Source organism: Hyperolius riggenbachi, chromosome 4 (assembly GCF_040937935.1).
Source record: "Hyperolius riggenbachi isolate aHypRig1 chromosome 4, aHypRig1.pri, whole genome shotgun sequence".
Lineage (NCBI taxonomy): Eukaryota > Metazoa > Chordata > Amphibia > Anura > Hyperoliidae > Hyperolius > Hyperolius riggenbachi.
Window position 1 is genome coordinate 18,837,157 of NC_090649.1, and position 19,880 is coordinate 18,857,036.

The 19,880-nt window shown below is 41.9% G+C and overlaps 1 protein-coding gene across 1 annotated transcript in view; it reads left to right on the forward strand.

The window, feature by feature from the left end:
- The window catches only part of LOC137571038 (vomeronasal type-2 receptor 26-like), a 42,224-nt gene that overhangs the window by 11,481 nt on the left and 10,863 nt on the right, over nucleotides 1–19,880 (forward strand). Inside the window, exon 4 of the mRNA XM_068279730.1 lies at nucleotides 12,268–12,391. Coding sequence (XP_068135831.1) covers nucleotides 12,268–12,391 — 124 coding nt within the window. The remainder of the gene's footprint in view (nucleotides 1–12,267; nucleotides 12,392–19,880) is intronic.

A 19,880-nucleotide genomic window follows, 5' to 3' on the forward strand; every position in this document is an offset into this window, starting at 1 on the left:
GGCTGTTTATGGCTCCACCCTCTTTTCTGAATTTGAACCCCAGTCAACCAATGACTAACTGAGTCAGTTTTGAGGCTTGTACCATTAACTGTGCAAGAATGGCAGCAATTTAAATATTCCCCTTGAAAATCAATAGGTGAATTTGTATTGGCTTCTGTATGTTCCACCCACTTTTCTGAATATTTATACCAGTGATAAACTGTGCAAAGTTTGAGGACCCTGCCATTAACAGTGTAAGAATTTCTGCAGTTTACATTTTCCCAGTGAAATGTGTATTTGGCTCCGACCACTTTTTGTAACCTGGACACCCAGTCACTCAATGATAAATGCAATGTGATGTGTGGCAGAGGAGGGGATGAATGGACAGTGGCATGAAGAGGAGCAGGTAAGGGAGCCGTTTCTATAAGTCCTGGGCAAGAAATAAAACTTTACCAGACAGTTTATTCATCTTGCTTTTTTTCAGTGCAATTTGAAAGTCCATTTTCTTTTCCCTCTAGCTCCACCCATTTTTAAAGAACCTTTCCTTTAACACCAGCGGTGGTGACCTAATACACTTTGATGAGAAAAGGAATTCACCCGCACAATTTGATGTGCTGAACGTTATCACATTTCCTAATAAAACAATAAAAAAAATGAAAATTGGATATTTAGCTGGAGATCACAATGGTCATCGGCTTCTATGGACCAACTCAGCGATACACTGGGATCCCAAATTCAACCAGGTGATTATATCCAAGCAGCGTATGACACAACAAAACATGGCAGAGAGAAGGTCGAGCAAATTTAAAGGATACCCAAACTGACATGTGACATGATGAGATAGACATGTGTATGTACAGTGCCTAGCACGCAAATAACTATGCTGTGTTCCTTTTTTTCTTTCTCTGCCTGAAAGAGTTAAATATCAGGTATGTAAGTGGCTGACTCAATCCTGACTCAGACAGGAAGTGACTACAGTGTGACCCTCACTGATAAGAAATTCCAACTATAAAACACTTTCCTAGCAGAAAATGGCTTCTGAGGGCAAGAAAGAGGTAAAAAAGGGGAATGTCTTTTCAGTGAGGGTCACACTGTAGTCACTTCCTGTCTGAGTCAGGACTGAGTCAGCCACTTACATACCTGATATTTAACTCTTTCAGGCAGAGAAAGAAAAAAAGGAACACAGCATAGTTATTTGCGTGCTAGGCACTGTACATGCACATGTCTATCTCATCATGTCACATGATCCTTTAAGAGTGTGAAAAAAATATATCCTAATCAAGTCAGCTCTATAACAATCCCTTATTAAAGCGGAATATAACCCTGCATTTCAACTTTGCTCTAAAACATTACTTACAGTATATTATATGCAACCAGCATTTTTTTTTTACTAGACCAGCACTGGAAGGGTTACACAGTGCTTTAAAGTTCCTGGAGATTTCTGCAGACGCATCTGAAGCTGATATAGATACATTTTGTTTACATAAATGTATCTAAGTGTTGAATGTGACTCACTCTCTGACTGAGAAGGAGTTGGAGGACAGCCAAAGAGTGTGTAACATTTCTCAATAGATACATATAACTAAATAGAATGTAACAATCTGAACTTCTGCATATCTCTCCACGGAGCTTTAAACCTCTGTGTTTAACCCTTCCAATGCTGGTCTAGTTAAAAAAAAAAAAATGTTTTTTGCATATAATATGCTGTAAATAATGTTTTAGAGCAAAGTTGAAATGCAGGGTTATATTCCGCTTTAATATGTGCCTATGAAAAACACAACATCTCCAAACCTTCCTAACGAAAGATTTTCATGGATGTGTCGTCCTGCTGCAGCCTCCTAAATAGTTCAGTGGAACATAACGTGTTGGAACATGACTTCCTACTTTGTGCAGGAAGATGGGGGTTTGAAAGTGATCCACACACCAAGTAGCGACTTATGTAATAAAGTAGCGTGAAGTAGTACTAATAGATAAATAAAATAAAGCATCAATAGCTTAAAACAAAAAGTTCAAAAGGCGATAATACTATTTAGAACATACAAATAAGGAGTGTTTGTACCCCAGCTGAGAGTGGAGCTTAGTTGGGACAACTGATGTACAAAACTTTTTCATCTGTTTTGCTCTGTTTTCACCTTATCTGTTACTTTTTTAAAGTGGACCTGTACTCTTTCAAAGGACTGAAGGAACATATAGAGAAATACACCCTGTATGTATTTAGAGAGTTTAGCCTGTTTAATTCACCCTCATTTCTGTCTAATCACAAGTATAATTTGATCTCTCCCCGTGTCACGTGACTGCCATGGCAGAGATGGCAGATAAGCTCATTTGAAAGCACAGGCTGTTAACAATATGCCTGCTTCCATGAAAGCAGGAAGTAGACACACTGCAGATTTATTGCAGGATTAGTATCAGCTGTAACAAAAATGTTTTTTTTTTTTTTTTAAAGATCATTATTCTGTTGTGTATCTTTTAGAGCAGAGAGGACATTCTGAGTTCAGGTTTTCTTTAACCTCTTCACCTCAAAGGGTTTTTCTGCTCAAAAAAGCAGAGCAGTTTTCACCCGTCAGCGCTCCTTCCATTCATTCACCTATAACTTTATTACTACTTATTACAGTGAAACAATCTATATCTTGTTTTTTTTGCCACTGTGTAGGCTTTCTTTGGGGGGTACTTTTTGCTAAAAATTATTTTCTTCTAACTTAGTTTTAATAAGAAGAATAAGAAAAAAATTGAAAAAAAAACATTATTTCTCAGTTTTCAGCCATTATATTTTCAAAATAAAACATGCTATCGTAATTAAAACCCACACATTTTATTTTCCCGTTTGTATCGGTTATTGCAACGTTTAAACTTTTTCCGTAGTACAATGTATGGCGCCAATATTTCATTTGGAAATAAAGGTGCATTTTTTAAGTTTTGCGTCTATCCCCAATTACAGGCCCATAATTTATAAAGTAATTGTAGTATACAGTTTTTGTATACATATTAAAAAAGTTCAGTCCCTAAGGTAACTATTTATGTATTTTTTTTTAATTTTGTAATTTTTTTTTTAATAAAAAAAATAAATAAAAAAAAGGTAACTTTAGGGGAGTGTGGGAGGTCAGGGGTTAATAATAATAAAAAAGGTAACTAGGGATAATAAAATGAAAAAAAAAAAAAAGGGGGATGTAATATTACAATTTGGCCACAAGATGTCCTCAGTAGTGACTTCAGCTCCGTACTGTTTGTACGGAAACGGAAGCACTACGCGTCCGGAATGAATGAATGGCCGAGCCGTCTGTATAGACGGCTGCAGCCATTCACACGGGGAATTAGATCAATGAATGGGATTTGTTTTCTCATTCATTGATCTAGCGGCGGGCGATCGGCGGTAATGAGCGGCGGTACCAAGCGCGGGGGGGGCGAGCGGGGGGGGGGGGGGCGTGACGGGAGGGACGTAGTACCTACGTCCCTGCACAGTTTGCAGGGACGTTTGCAGGGACCTAGTTACTCGTCCCGGGGGAGGGGAAATGGTTAAAGTGGATCCGAGATAAACTTTGGCTCATTGCATAATTGTGTTCCTTTCCTATTGTTTATAGGGCATTCCTCAAGCCAAATACGTTTTTGTTTTAATGCTCTAATTCCCTATAGGCTAAATAAACCACGCCCACAGGTTTTCAGAGAGCCTTGGCAGTAGCAAGGGCTCATGGGAGCTCAGTCTGGGCAGGAGGTGGAGGTATTACTAGACAGAGATTTCAGAGGCAGAGGGGAGGAGGAGGGGGAATTAGTTTTCTTTGCTCAAGATGCAGATAAGCATGCCTCTGTGTAATGTTTACAAACAACATGGCTGCTGTCATTGTATCACAGGAAGAAATAATCATTTTCTATTAAAGCTGTTTGCAGCTAGATTTGCTGTGCAAACTATCTAAACTTTAGATAAGATATATAGACAAGTTACTTGTTATAGTTAGTTTTTCATCTCGGATCCGCTTTAAGCTCTCAAAGAGCAAAAAAAAAAAAAAAAAATTCAATTAAGGTAAGAAAAGTAATATTGAAATGAAGTTTATCAGGAACAACTTATTTGAGTGATTATTTTGCTTGTAAATGTGCTGAAATGTCATTTTTATTAATTAGGTGATACATAAGTCATGTATGAGAACTTTTGTTAACCTCCTTAGCGGTATGGACGAGCTCAGCTCGTCCATTACCGCCGGAGGGTGCCGCTCAGGCCCTGCTGGGCCGATTTAGTTCAAATAAAAAGGTGCACACGCAGACGGCACTTTGCCAGCCGCGTGTGCTACCTGATCGCCGCCGCAGTGGCGAAAGAGGGACCCCCCAGCCGCCCGAGCCCAGCGCAGCCGGAACAAACAGTTCCGGCCAGCGCTAAGGGCTGGATCGGAGGCGGCTGACGTCCATGACGTCACTCCGCTCGTCGCCATGGCAACGAGGAAAGCGAAACAAGGAAGGCCGCTCATTGCGGACTTCCTTGTTACTTCTGATCGCCGGAGGCGATCAGAAGTACGCATCGGGAGCGCCCTCTAGTGGGCATTCATGCAGCCCCTCCCGCAGCTGCCCTGGCGATCTTAATAGAACGCCAGGGAGGTTAATAGATCCCATAATACACTGCATAGGTCTCACAGAAAACCATAAGGCCCCCTTCACTCTACAGGGAAAGATGCAGCATTTTGTGGAACCCATGAGAACACAACATTGAAAAGTGACTGCATCCTATGTTATTAATAGGATGCATTCAGATTGTCCACCGTACTGTGAATCCAGCGTGCCCGGACTGGACAGCTTATGCAAAGTCCTGACCTGCTGTCCTGTGGATTCGGTACCGCCGCTGCCTTTCAGACCAATGCAGGGGATACCAGAAGAAACATTGGTTTGCAAAAGACCCATAGGGATCCTACTGCAACAGGGACAATTCTCATTGGTTCATGGTTGACCAATGCAAGTGGACCAATGAGAATCCTTCATTTCTAGGTATGATTCACATTGATTTTTTTACAATCCAACAAAGAGCCCCATGCTCTTGTGGCATCGAATCAGTTTTGGGACAGCATAATGCAAATGATGCAGCAGGAACGCAGTGCTGAGTGCCGCACTATTTCCGCATCCACTGCTCTTGCATCTGGACAGATAATGAGGCCTTTAGCTTGAAGTGTTGTCAACTTAAAGATCTAGTACATTTCTTCTGACTACAATTGTTTGCTAAATCCATAGCTTCTATGTCTTGTTCATGAAAGTTTTTTGAATGTTCTGATAGACCATGTGACTGGAAACCCTTTGACATGTTTCGTCTGTCAAGACATAATCGGGTTCTAAATGGCTGGGTGGTGCGGCCAACATACTGCATGCCACATGGACAAGTTATCAAATATGTACAAAAAGTACTGCATCTCCCAAGGGATCATTTCAGTTAGGAGGCAGGTAGAGGACACTGTAAGAATCTGCACAGTTCCTGCAATGTAAAACCTTAATTCACTTTAAGAACCACTGTTTTAGCAGAAACCTATATTCAGAGTTCTCCCTTAAGACATATAGAGAATCATAATTCTAATGATTTTAGCAAACATTTTGATATATATAGTGGCGGGATAGTGTACTGGTTCAAGAGAACCAGAGACGAAGCACCCGCATGTATTTTACCATATATATATCAGTGGGAACATGCCAGTAAACACCTACTCTGCGCTTTGTTTTTTTTTCACTTTTCACTGCTCAGTCTTCTTGTTAACAGCTCTGATAAGAATCCCGACTGAGCATTCAGTCTAGCTTTGCCCCGTAATGATTATAGCTGAGTCAGTCTTCTGTGATGTCTTTTCAAGCCCAAGTCTGCCCCCTCCTGGCTCAGCTTTCCTGCTAGGAGGATACATAACAGGAAATCAGAGCCACAAGGGGGCAGGCTTGGGCTTGAAAAGACATCAGAGAAGACGGACTCAGCTATAATCATTACGGGGAAAAGCTAGACTGAATGCTCAGTCGGAATTCTTATCAGAGCTGATAACAAGAAGACTGAGCAGTGAAAAGGGAAACAAAGAGCAGAGTAGGTGTTAATTGTTATGTTCCCACTGATATATATATGGTAAAATACATGAGGGTGCTTTGTCTCAAGGGCACTGCCTTTGACATGGGAGACTAAGGTTCGAATCCTGGCGAGGGTCAGTACCTATTCAGTAAGAAGTCCTTGGGCAAGACTTCCTAACACTGCGGTGGCCCCTGGAGCATGCCCTTAGTGGCTGCACCCATTGAGGAGAAAAGTGCTATACAATATTAGGATTAGGCTATATAAAATGGTCAACTATGGACTTTATATCTTCAGATAAACAATTCTACTTTCCAAAGCACTGATTCTGAGAAATCAGAGTACATGTTAGAGGAAGCTCCCAGTTTGGTCTGGAGCTTCCACAGCTATTCAGCTTGTGTCCTGTCAAGTCACTCAATCCTGGAAGCCAAAAGAAAGCTCCTAATTGACATGCATAACACACCCACGGCCCACCTAGAGTGGGAGGTTACTAGTTAACCCTTACAAAATGAAGTTTTTCTGTTTATAATAACAAGCCCTAGTTTCATGGGTACTTTTTACTTCACTTAAACTTTCTTTTCTTGCACTGTAGCCTAGTCCAGCTTACGTCTGATGATGGAACTTAAGGTGGCCACACACGATACAATAAAATGATCCGATTTTACGGCAATTCGATAAAAACGATCGGATCTCCCAAAAAAAAATCGAAAGCTTTTTTTTCAATCGACTGAAAAATCCAATCGGATTTCCCGTTTTCTTCGATTTTTATCGATCCGGAATGCCAGATGTTTTTCTTCAATCTTTCTAAAGATTGTATGGTGTGTGTTAGATTGTCAGTTTATTAATATACACACCCTAGCAATTTTGTCATAACTGGGGAAAAACTGGGGAAAAATCATTTTCATCATTTTTATCATAACTGGGGAAAAATTTAACATACGTGTGTGGTACATTGGTCAGATTTTTTTTAAATGTTACAATCAGTTAGAAAAATTGATTGCAATTCTTAAATTGAACAGATATTTAAAAAATTGTATGGTGTGTAGCCACCTTTAGCCTAGTTTAGTAATGTTGACTTCTGATTGCACAGCCACGATCTGCAATGATATTTATATTCCTGCTGTAATGAAGAGTGCTGACAACATGAGCACCTTGTGTTTCTGATTGAAGCCAATACATTATCTAAACTGCTTGCAAAGCGTCCATGGTCTACATTGATATATCTGCTAACAGCAGGGTGAATGTCAAGCTGATACAAGACTAAGTGTGGTCATTGGATCGCTGGGGCTGATGTGGTAACCACCAACCACTACACCAAATATTACAGGCAGCACCACTTTTATCTCAGTGATGGATAATGGAGTGAGGGATCAATTATTTTACCTGGAATAATTGCCAGTAAACATACAGCCTTTTTTTTAACAGATTTCGGACTGCAGGCTCTGGTCTCTAAGGAGCAGAGCCTTTTGTTTGTTTGTTTACTTCCTGATCACCTGTCTATGAATGGGCCTGTGAACTGCACCACCGGATGTTGGTATAGCACTACCCCCAAACACTCAGAATTTTCAAGATTTTTACATGTAATGTCTTTAAAGTGAACCTGAAATGAAAATAAACGGAGGAGATGAACAATTGTAACTATCCTCCTACTTTTTATTTCGATATGCCAGTTTGTTATATTGTTTTGTCTCTGCTTAATAATAATAATAATAATAATAATAGTAATTGCAGTATTTGGATTTGGGGGCAATCAGGAGCACACGCAGGTTCTTGGCAGCTTACAACCGTGTGAATTGCCCAAGTAATAAAAAAAAAAGGAAAAGTATAATCTCACCTGGCTTTCAAATATGTTAAAATGTGTATACGGTTAGAAGGAATTATATGTGAGCTTCCTGAGGTGTGTGCAAGCTGATGCATATATAGCCTTTATTAAACTTGGCTTCAACCTTTCTATCTTCTGATCTTATGCTGTACACATGATTAACTTTGCTGGGTAGACTTATACTTCAGTTAATAAATTCCAACTTAAGTCGGTCAAATATTGGAGTGGACTTATACACGAGGTAGACTTATATTCAATGATTTACGGTAATCTCATGGGGAGTTATAGAGTGTGTACATATCCACACTGCTCCTGATCAATAATGGGATCAATTTTCCCATGATAACTCTGCAAAATTGATCCTGTTATCAATTGGGATCAGATCGGGCATGTCGAAAATAATTGACCAATCCCATCAATTGGATGGGAAATTGCTTTATGTGTACTTAGCATTAAAGTGAGATGAAAAAAAAAGATAATTAAATCATGCAATTAGAAATTACTTATTTAGCTTACCTATCCTGTTTCTTGGGTTCACTGTCAGATTTAGCGGAAATCTGTACTCTAAAATTCTTACAATAAAAAGCATACCATTCTATTCCTTATGTTCTCCTGGGACCCTCTGTGCTGTTTCTGCCACTCCCTGCTGCAATCCTGGCTTGTAATTTCCAGTTTTAGGCAGTGTTTACAAACAAAAGACATGGCTGCTAACCAGCATGTGATAGGCTGAGAGAAGCTCAGTCTGTGACTCATACAGAGCCTGGAAGGGGCGTGGCGAGGGTGTGTATAGCTTATTCCTATCACAAGCAGAGCAGCACATTCCTGCTTGAGCCGACAAAGCTGGCAAAGGAAAGAAGATTAGATTATATAACAGAGATAATACAGCCACTGTGCACCTTGGAAAGGCTGCAGTAAGACAGACCACATTAGAACAGGTATAGGAACTTATAGGATAGAAGAAATGAAGCTGAAAATTTTGTTACAGAGTCTCTTTAAAGAATATTTCTGCTAGTTTCCCTATTAACCTTGCCTCTGAGATACCAAACTGACATCCCTGTTCTTTTTCAACTCAGTTCAGCGACTCCTTCCCTAGCGCCACAGCTTACTGTTCCTCCCATGGCAAACATCACCTAGGCAACAGACATAATACAATACAATAACATTTGTAAAGCGCTTTTCTCCCATAGGACTCAAAGCGCATAGTTGTGTCTCAGATTAATACAGGGTTGCAGGCTGGATTGTGTTACAGAGGAGATAGTCAGATGTTCATGAATGCCAGACTAAAGAGGTAGGTTTTCAGTTTAGACTTAAATGCTTCCAGGAATGGAGCTGTCCTGATTGGGTGTGGCAGGGAGTTCCAAAATGTAGGGGCAGCATGACAAAAGGCTCTGTCTCCAAAGGTTTTGAGGTGGACTCTGGGGGTGACCATGGTGTTACGTCCTTTTGATCTAAGATTGTGGGGGGTGTGATGCAGTTGCAACAAGTCCTTCAGGTATTTAGGGCCCAGATTGTGCAAGGGTTTGAATGTCAGTAAGCCGATCTTGAACAGAATTCTCCATTTTATCAGTAGCCAGTGGAGTGAGCTCAGGGTTGGTGTTATGTGGCAATGGCGGGGTTGGCTCGTTAACAGCCTTGCGGCGGCATTCTGTACTAATTGCAGGCGGCGTAAGTCTTTCTTATGCAGGCCTGTGTAGAGGGCGTTGCAGTAGTCTAACCTTGATGTGACGAAGGCATGGACTAGGGTTGGAAGATCCTCTGAAGGAATTAGGTGTTTAATCTTTGCAATATTCCTTAGATGAAAGAAGGAATGTTTCACAACTGCTGAGATTTGATTCCTGAAGTTTAATTTCCCATCAATCTGTACTCCCAGGCTGCGCACACAGTCTGAGTTTTTCAGGTCTGAGTTCCCTATCCTTAGCGGATTTGGTTGAGACTGGGGCTGCTTTGCTGTTGAGCCCTGGCCCTCGATAACAAGAACCTCAGTTTTGTCAGCATTAAGTTTTAGCCAATTAATATTCATCCACTCCTGAAGCTCAGCTAAGCATGAGTTTAGTTGTGGAGTAGGGTCTGTGATGCCAGGTTTGAATGACAAATATAGCTGGGTGTCATCAGCATAGCAATGATATGTCAGGTCATGTTTTTGTATGATTTCTCCAAGTGGCAGCATGTATATGGTGAAAAGTAAAGGGGATAATATTGCGCCCTGAGGTACACCGTATTTTAGTGGTACAGGGTTGGAGAGGAAGGGCCCTAAGGCTACCCTTTGTGTTCTGCCAGCCAGGAAGGAGTTGAACCACTGGAGAACAACACCATCTATGCCACAGTACTCTTGTAGCCTGTTGAGCAAGATTTCATGATCGACTGTGTCAAAAGCCGTTGACAGGTCGGGCAAAATCAGGATGGAACATTGACCCTTGTCTCTTGCAATAAGCAGATCATTGCAAATCTGGGTGAGGGCTGTTTCACAGCTGTGATATTTCCTGAAGCCAGATTGAAGAGGGTCAAGGATGTTGTTTCTGGAGAGCCTGGCTTCAAGTTGGAGGTAGACAGCCTTTTCAATAACTTTTCCCAGAAAGGGGAGGTTAGAGACAGGTCTGTAGCTGTTTAGAGCATCTGGGTCTAAGGATGGTTTCTTGAGTAGTGGCCTGACGATTGCTTCTTTCAGAGTAGAGGGAAACCACCCTTCTTGTAAGGCACTGTTGACTATTTTCTGGAATGCCAGTGTAAATAGTTCAGGGCATTTCAACATGAACTTAGTGGGGCCAGGGTCCAGATTGCAGGTAGTCTGGTGAAGGTTTGAGAGGATATCCAAGATGTCTTTTTCAGTGATTACCTTAAAATCAGACCATGGTGGTAGGCTATTTTTACATCTGTTATATGGCTCTGCATGGGTTTCTGGGGCTGTGAATTGAATGGCAGATCGTATGGAGGAGACTTTGTCTGAGAAGAAGTGGGCAAATTTCTTGCACAGTTCCTGTGAAGGTCTGATGCTGGATTTCCTGCAAGATGGATTGCAGAGACTGTCAACCGTGCGGAATAGTTGGGCAGGTCTGTTGGCTGCATTTGCAATTTCGTGAGACAGGAATAAGGACTTCTTTTTGTGAATCGCCATTTGATATTTTTTCAGGTGAGCAATTAGGGAAAGTTTGTCATCAGGGGACTGGTGTTTGTGCCACCTTCGTTCCAGTTTGCGTCCCTGTTTCTTTAGTTCCTTTATAGAGTTGTCAAACCAGCGAGTGTGATGTAATGGTGCGAAACGTTTAATCTTTAAGGGAGCTATGGCGTCAAAAGGGGCTGAGACATCGTGGTTATATTTAAGGACCATGGATTCAAGGCCTAAGTTGTGATCTGTCAGTCCGCCTAGATTGAGGCTGTTCTGAAGGTGTTGGGGTGTCAAACCTTTCAAGGAACGATATTTTATTAGTTCTTTCACTTGGTGTTTTGTAGCCGGTGCTGTAAAGGAGAAGTGGACAGTGTGGTGGTCTGACCAAACTACTGGATCAATTTCAACATTGGATATTCGGAGTTCTGAATGGAAAATGGGGTCCAAAGTGTGTCCTTTTTTGTGGGTAGGGAGGTTGATGGCTTGAGAGAAGTCCAGTTCATTCATGGAGAGAAGTAGCTTAGATCCTAATTGGGAAGAGTGTGTATCGACCCATGCGTTAAAGTCTCCCAGAATTATCCACCTAGGTTGTTTCAGTGTTATGCAAGATACAAGTTCTGCTATTTCCTTGAGAAAAGCTGAGCCGCCATCAGGGGGTCGGTAGACAAGCAGTATGTTTATTTTTTTCCCAACTGAGAGTTCGGCTGCCAGACATTCAAAAGAGTGGGTGGGGGGTACAGCGAGGGCTTTAATATTCAAACTGGATTTGAAGCACAGAGCTAATCCTCCTCCCTTGCGGTTTTGTCTTTCGCAGTGTAAAACTAAGTAATTGTCTGGTACCGCAGCCGCAAGAGTGGGTCCTGAGTTCTGATCCAACCATGTCTTTCAGTGACTCACATCACTGTGTAAACTCCTCAAGGGGAGGAGGGATTCCATTACCTACTCCTCATAGCATCCTTATCTAATTTGAAATAGGAAGCTTTCCGTTATTTACATTCTGAGATAAGCTTGTTAATGTAGCTAAATAAAAAAAAAAAATTCTCAACAATTCCACTGGCACTGCATAGTTCATGCAGTTAGGCAAAGACACACTGGCCAAGTGTACCTAGAAAACAAAATGGAAGGACATATATGGATCCATTTTTTTACTTTTGAATATTACAATCCGCTTTAACTAAATACCCAGAAATATGATGAGAAAGAAGGGTGAAGCCAAGCCAAACTTCATCTAAAAAGTCAACATTTCCATCAGAGTTTTCCAGATTTCTGGGGGAAAAGAAAAATAGAAGCAGTATTTGGTAGCTACTTATCTCCCACAGATTAGATTTATCTTGAAGCATTTTTACTTTTCCACAGATGCCCTCTTCAGTGTGCACTCCCAGCTGCTTCCCCGGATACAGGAAGGTCCCTCAGGAAGGACAACAGAGGTGCTGCTACAACTGTGTGCCCTGTGCAGAGGGCGAGATCTCCAACCAGACGGGTGAGGAACATCTGTGTCAATGTCTGTAAATTCTCAGTCAATGGACATCAGAATATTAAAGGGGAAGAGAATTAAAAGAAAGCCTTTTTTTTTCTACTTGGCAATTTTTGATTTATATATTGGAACTTGAGCAACTCAAAGCAATGGAAGTTAATCTATGTTGTCCTTCAAATGTAGGACAATTAATTTTAATGTGGAAATAGAAATGTAGTGACTAGGGATGAGCTTACGAGTTCCACAGGATTTCAATTTCCTGGTTTCCTATCAGATATCAGCTATTTGAGGCGGAAATCAGAGTGCAAAAATGTTTAGGCTTATCACAAGACTCCAAAATATTAGGCCAATCAAAAAAAATTGGAAGTGTACCGTGGTTGCTAATCGAAAATGCAGATTACACATATCATACATTTGGAAAAAAAAATAGCAGAAAAAAAACTGACTAAAATAGCAAACACAAAGACACTTTTCGGATTACAAAATTTAATTGGCAATCAACATTTCGAACCCATCCCTAGTAATGACCCCCTAAGCATAAGTTATTCATTGCTACTCCTGGGGAAATCAACACATGAAACACCAGTGCTGTGGATCCCTTCTCAGACATGTTCTTTCTCAGGCTTGTTGGTCATTTGGGTTTATTTCTAGATTTTTTCTATGGGGATCCCAGAAAAACAGGATTGTTTCTATTGATCAGAAACCTGAACGCTTATAAATTATGGTCCAATATTTCTCCATTTGCATGTGTTTTTTACTAAGTGGACAGAAATAACATGTTTTTTTTACTCTCACTGAGTTTATTAAAGTAAGTTAACAACTTACATCAATAAGCAGTATAATTGATAATATAAAAAAGACTATCAAAAAATGTGCATGGAGAACATATTGACCAATGATCTGTTAACAAACCAAAACCAAAAGAAACATAACAAGCAGTTATATAGGCATTACAATTTAGACATGTACATAATGAAAGAAGTTACATGTAGAGTAGATTCAGTGGAAGAGCCACCTAAGGTATTTCAGTAGTACATTTTGAGTTGGGATCAGCTTACTATGCTGATACAAGAGGTTGAGGTGCAAGGCTGAGACACCAAAGTGCGCCCCTCCATCCCTCCCACCCCAGCTGTCACACACTGATTGCTATTAGACTAAGAGGTGCCTTAGGGCCCCCAACCCCCCAAATAACTTAATCTTTAGCTATCTGGCTTGAAGTCACTGCCATGTATGCCCTTTTCTTATATCTCTCTGCTTCAAACAAAATAGGGGAATAATAGCTCAGTGAGTTGGGCGCCCCCTCCTACACTGCACCCTGAGGCTGGAGCCTCTCTTGCCTCTGCCTTGGCCCGGCCCTGTTGAGGTGCGGGCCACACTTAGAAATAATCCAGCAGGAACATAATTTGTAAAAGGAAGAATAAGTGTCCTTGAGAAGGCTTGTAAGACACTCGTCAATACAAAAACAAATTGCCTGATTCAATTTACTTCTCCTAAGTTTTCTCCTAGGAGATCATTTTTTATTTTCTGTTTAAAATCACTTTTGCACTCTGCATGCAATTGAAAAACTACTAAAAAGCAGGTGAAAAAGTACTGGCAACATTATTCTGAGTATTTTATTGCTTGCTTCCTGTTAACTTAAAGTGGTCTGAAACTCCGACATAACATTCAATAAAAATGTGTTTTCCTACTTTTTATTACTCACACAGTTATCATATTTGCTTTTGTGCACAAGGAATACTGTCTGTCTACAAATTACAAGTTTCCAAAGTGTAGTTTATTGTACCCTGAAAGCTGACATTGCATTTTATCCAAACTGCTTTTTATTATGTATTTGTAACGGTCATGTGACTTGTCTTGTCTTCCTAAATCTTGTCTTCCTATACTATGTCTATGCCATGTGTACCACAAATAATTCCGAATACAGCTCTTGCTGTATTTGGCGAAATAAATTTGATTCTGATTCTGACGTCACAAATGACACTACTTTACTGCCCTAGTAATGCAGGGGAAGTAGAGAGTTGGGACTCCCTGAGAGTGTATTACTGAATACAGCAGAGTACGGGATTCAGGCTGTGGGCACTCACACAATATATGAAAAGAACGGATCTTGCAGGCACCACCAGTATAATTATAGCTTTTTTATTGGTCACATCAGACTGCGCAGAAGATACAACGACAGACCGCTGTTTCGAGCAACATAGCTCTTTATCAAGTTGTCAAATACTGCATAAAATCATCATACAACATACAAACTTATATAGTGTCTATAAACCAATCACAGTGTAGCACCAAAATCCTCCAATCAAAGAGCGCCATGTCAAAGGTGGACCTGATGGAAGACTGAACAGAGAAGGAAAAAACCTCCCCTTTTAGCAATAAAAACAACTTTATATGGATGTAAACAATACGTGCGCATGGCATAGGCGGTATACAACGCCGCCCATCAGCACTATCTCACCTCCCTTGTTGCTATAGAGACAGGAGCGTCGTAATAGACTATACGAATGTGATGGCATATATCCTTACTGCCGCAAACTGCAGGGGCACATCCGTCCCCCCAGTATACCACATCCAGATATATATACTGGCATGAACCCGGCAACAATAGAGATTAAATCCAAAATAATTATAGACCTTTCTTTATTGGAAAAAATCACTAAAATTAGCCCAATCGACGCTTGTTCAAGATTAGAGTAATTCCAGTGATACACTTATATTAAAATAATAATTAAAATCAACAAGCCTCCCATAAGAACACCTGCACTTTCAACCAATAGAGAACGACAAATCATAATCCAAATTGAGACCCCCAGTTCCCAATACCCCCAATTGGTAGGTAGGGAGAAAGAACTTTCTAGACCAGAAGCCTTCTGGATCCGTAAATTGGGGGTATTGGGAACTGGGGGTCTCAATTTGGATTATGATTTGTCGTTCTCTATTGGTCGAAAGTGCAGGTGTTCTTATGGGAGGCTTGTTGATTTTAATTATTATTTTAATATAAGTGTATCACTGGAATTACTCTAATCTTGAACAAGCGTCGATTGGGCTAATTTTAGTGATTTTTTCCAATAAAGAAAGGTCTATAATTATTTTGGATTTAATCTCTATTGTTGCCGGGTTCATGCCAGTATATATATCTGGATGTGGTATACTGGGGGGACGGATGTGCCCCTGCAGTCTGCGGCAGTAAGGATATATGCCATCACATTCGTATAGTCTATTAGGACGCTCCTGTCTCTATAGCAACAAGGGAGGTGAGATAGTGCTGATGGGCGGCGGTGTATACCGCCTATGCCATGCGCACGTATTGTTTACATCCGCCTGAAGGCGGACTCTCCCTTTGCTGAGGTGCGCATGACTATGCGGATATCCTTCCGCATACGTCACGAGGGAGCGTCAGAGGACGCCTGACGCTCTGATTGGTCGGCGGCTTTGCGGAAGCGACGGGCTACTCCCGTCCGTAGGACGTGTGGCAGGGAGGCGGACCCTCCTGTGATGCGGCCTGCGGATTGGTTACTTTTGGCTACAGGCTTTTTAGCCTGCTACGAAGCAGATATGTGGCGACAATGGAGATATATATACAGGTACAAGTAGCGCTATTGAATTCTATATGCGCACCTTATATTAAGTAATAGTACTCTGTATAAAGTTGGTTTTATTGCTAAAAGGGGAGGTTTTTTCCTTCTCTGTTCAGTCTTCCATCAGGTCCACCTTTGACATGGCGCTCTTTGATTGGAGGATTTTGGTGCTACACTGTGATTGGTTTATAGACACTATATAAGTTTGTATGTTGTATGATGATTTTATGCAGTATTTGACAACTTGATAAAGAGCTATGTTGCTCGAAACAGCGGTCTGTCATTGTATCTTCTGCACAGTCTGATGTGACCAATAAAGAAGCTATAATTATACCGGTGGTGCCTGCAAGATCCATTCTCTGCATTTGACGGCTCTGGTGGTGTGGAGGGCCGACTGCTTGGGCACACCATCTCTTATACATGGGTGCTGTCTCAAACTTCAATTCTGCCTACACAATATATGAAAGGATGATACAGGAGGATAGTCAGATTTTACGCCAGGTCATACAAAATATATCGATAACAGGTTTGCTAGGATGAGACAGACGGATAGTCGAGAGTTCAGGCCGGGTCATACACAGATTATCAATAACAGGATTGTAGGTTAAGGCAAACGGATAGTCTAGAGAGCAGGCCCGTCATACACAGATATCACTAACAGGATTGTAGGATACGGCAAACGGATAGTCTAATATTCAAGCTGGGTCATACACAAATATCAATACAATACAAAGTTCTGTGCAACTACAGTCACTAGAGCCTAGTAGCGGCAAAGCTCACGCTATAACAGGCATGGAGCCGCGTACCGGAAGTTTATATACACACCGGCCGCGTCACTTCCGGTACGCCTGCCGCCTGGTCGCATAGGGAGGACGCGTACTCTGACGCGTCTGTCCCGTGCAACCCTTGGAACGCATGCGCCTTCGCAGAGCTGCCAGATGAGACGCCATGGGACGCAAGCCAGCGCCCGGATCGTCGCAGGCGTGCGGACCAGGTAGTATCATTACATTTATTTATATGGATATCTGGTATATCAATTTGCTTAACATAAATTCCCACACTCACATATCCAACAAAATTCAAAAAATTTAACAAGTATCTCAAAGGACTTGAAGCACTAGTCCTAAAATTCAACCATCAATTGCAAAAAGTCCCACTACATCAATCCTCACACCTAGCTTCAATGTATAACGCAATGATTAGTGAGTGATTAAGTCCATCAATAAACAGTTGTCTAATGACCTAGGTGCTCAAGTCCTAGAACAGGAACGCAACCTTATGGCACTGTTTCAGAGGAGCCCTCTTAATTCCTACTTGGGAGTATGATTCTGCATACATTCCTATAGACACATTCTCCATAACAATCCAAAGACAAAAGTCCTGGTTTACAAGTCCTAAATTCAAAAACGTCCTAAAATTGCAAATTCGTGTGTTCTTATTGCACCAGCAAGTATTATCCTTATTGAGAAAACGATTATGCTCACCAAACTCTAGTGGCAATCATAACAGTTGGCAATCAGCGTGTGTGGCCCAGCCAGTAAATCTCATCCGATCCTCCTGTGTCTCCAACCGTGTTCCAGCCGTGCATGAAAGGGAAAAGAACTCTATGGCGTAGTATGTTTATGATTTCTCACCACAAAGTGCTCATCACACACCACCTCATATAGCGTGACCCAGCACCTTAAACTTCTCCACATGCAGGCGCTCCCATAGCGATACACTAACCTCTTACCAAATACTGTGGCTGACCCAGTGCGACCAGCATAAGCGTTTGTTCAGCAGCTTAGATCCCCTTCTACAGTACACGTAGTCCCACAGCACCGTAAACTCAGACAAATGCTTGCATAGCGTGATACCGTTTATTCCAAGTAAAAATAATATAAAGTTGTACTCACAATGCTTGAATAAAAATGCGCATCGCAATAAAATCCACGTGGTTAGCACCTCCTACCGTGGTGATGGTTCCGCCCAACTAGTTTCGTCACGGATGACTCATCAGGCGCCCCTAGCATTTGTCTGAGTTCCAGGTGCTGTGGGACTACATGTACTGTAGAAGGGGATCTAAGCTGCTGAAAAAACGCTTACGCTGGTCGGATCAGCCAATTTTTTTGCTGAATGTAGTTTATTTAAAGGAATGAAATGGGCCATTTTGCTAAATCGGTCTACCACGACCCAAATGACCGTATACCCTTTGGAGGCTGGTAAGTCCACAATAAAGTCCTTGGACACATTTGTCCAAGGTTTGGATGGGATAGGTAAGGGCTGGAGTGAACCACTTGGCGCAGTGCGAGAAACCTTACTGCGAGCACAGGTGGAGCATGCGCTGACATATGCCTTGAAATCTCGTGTCAGAGATGGCCACCACACCCATAGAGATAGGAGCTCCAGTGTCTTGGTTTCTCCGGGGTGGCCTGCTGACTTGTCATCATGGAAGTGTTGCAAGACTTTGAGCCTCCATTGAGGGGGAACAAAAATGCAGTCGGCAGGTTTTCCCGGGGGAGCATCACCTTGAAAAGAAGAAAGAATGTCCATTAAATCTTTGTCTGGCACAGGGGTAGTCACAGCTGCAATTATGCATTATGTAGGCACAATAGGTTCAGAAGCTTGAATTTCAGCGGAATCTGGACCCAGGTTTATACGTAGTTGTAAACTTAAATCTGGAGAAAAACATAGCCCATCGAGCCTGCCTAGGATTCAACCTCTTAGCAGACTTGATGTACTCCAGATTCTTGTGGTCGGTGAACACCGTGACTGGATATGCTTCACCCTCCAGCCATTGTCTCCATTCCTCAAATGCCCACTTTATCCCCAACAACTCAGTTTCCGATGTCATAATTCCGCTCTGCGGAAGAAAATTTCTTAGAGAGGAAGGCGCATGGGTGCAACCTCTTGGGAGTCCCAGCGTATTGAGAGAGGACAGCTCCTACCCCAAGCTCGGAAGCGTCAACCTCAACAATAAAGAGCCGTGAAACATCTGGGTGCACCAGGACGGGTGCTGAGCAAAAGGCTTCCTTCAGTGCTTTAAAAGCGAAGTGAGCCTAAGTGGACCACTGACTAGGATCAGCACCCTTTTTGGTCAAGTCAGTTAACGGTGCCACTTTAAGAGAGAACCCTTTAATAAATTTCCTGTAGAAATTTGCGAGCCCTAAGAACCTCTGTAGTGACTTCAAATTAACAGGTCGCGGCCAATTGAGAACTGCTGAGACTTTTGCTGGGTCCATGGTTAGACCTGAATCTGAGATGATGTACCCCAGAAAAGGAACCCGATGGGTCTCAAATGTGCACTTCTCAAGCTTGGCATATAAATGGTGCTCTCTCAATTTTTGCAACACTGCCCGGACATGATCCCATTGTTCTGAGAGGGAAGAGGAGTAAATTAAAATGTCATCCAAATAGACGATGAAAAATCTTCCCAGAAAGTCTCTGAAGACGTCATTGACGAATTCTTGGAAGACTGCAGGGGCATTGCAGAGTCCAAAGGGCATCACCAAATACTCATAATGCCCGTCATGAGTATTGAATGCAATCTTCCATTCATCCCCTTGACGGATTTGAATGAGATTATAGGCCCCCTGAGATCTAATTTGGTGAACACCTGAGACCTGTCCAAACAGATCATCAATTAGTGGAAGAGGGTAACTTTTTTATGCTGATCTTGTTCAGACATCTGTAATCAATACAGGGTCTGAGACCACCATCTTTCTTCTCCACGAAGAAAAACCCAGCCCCTGCAGGAGAATATGAAGGGCGGATAAACCCCTTCTCCAAGTTCTCCTTGATGTATTCCCTCATAGCCGACCTTTCAGGAGCTGACAAACTATACAAATGACCCAGAGGAAGCATAGTTCCTGGCAACAGGTCGATGGGGCAGTCATGTGGGGGTAACTCATCTGCTGCACGGGCGAGAACACATCAGA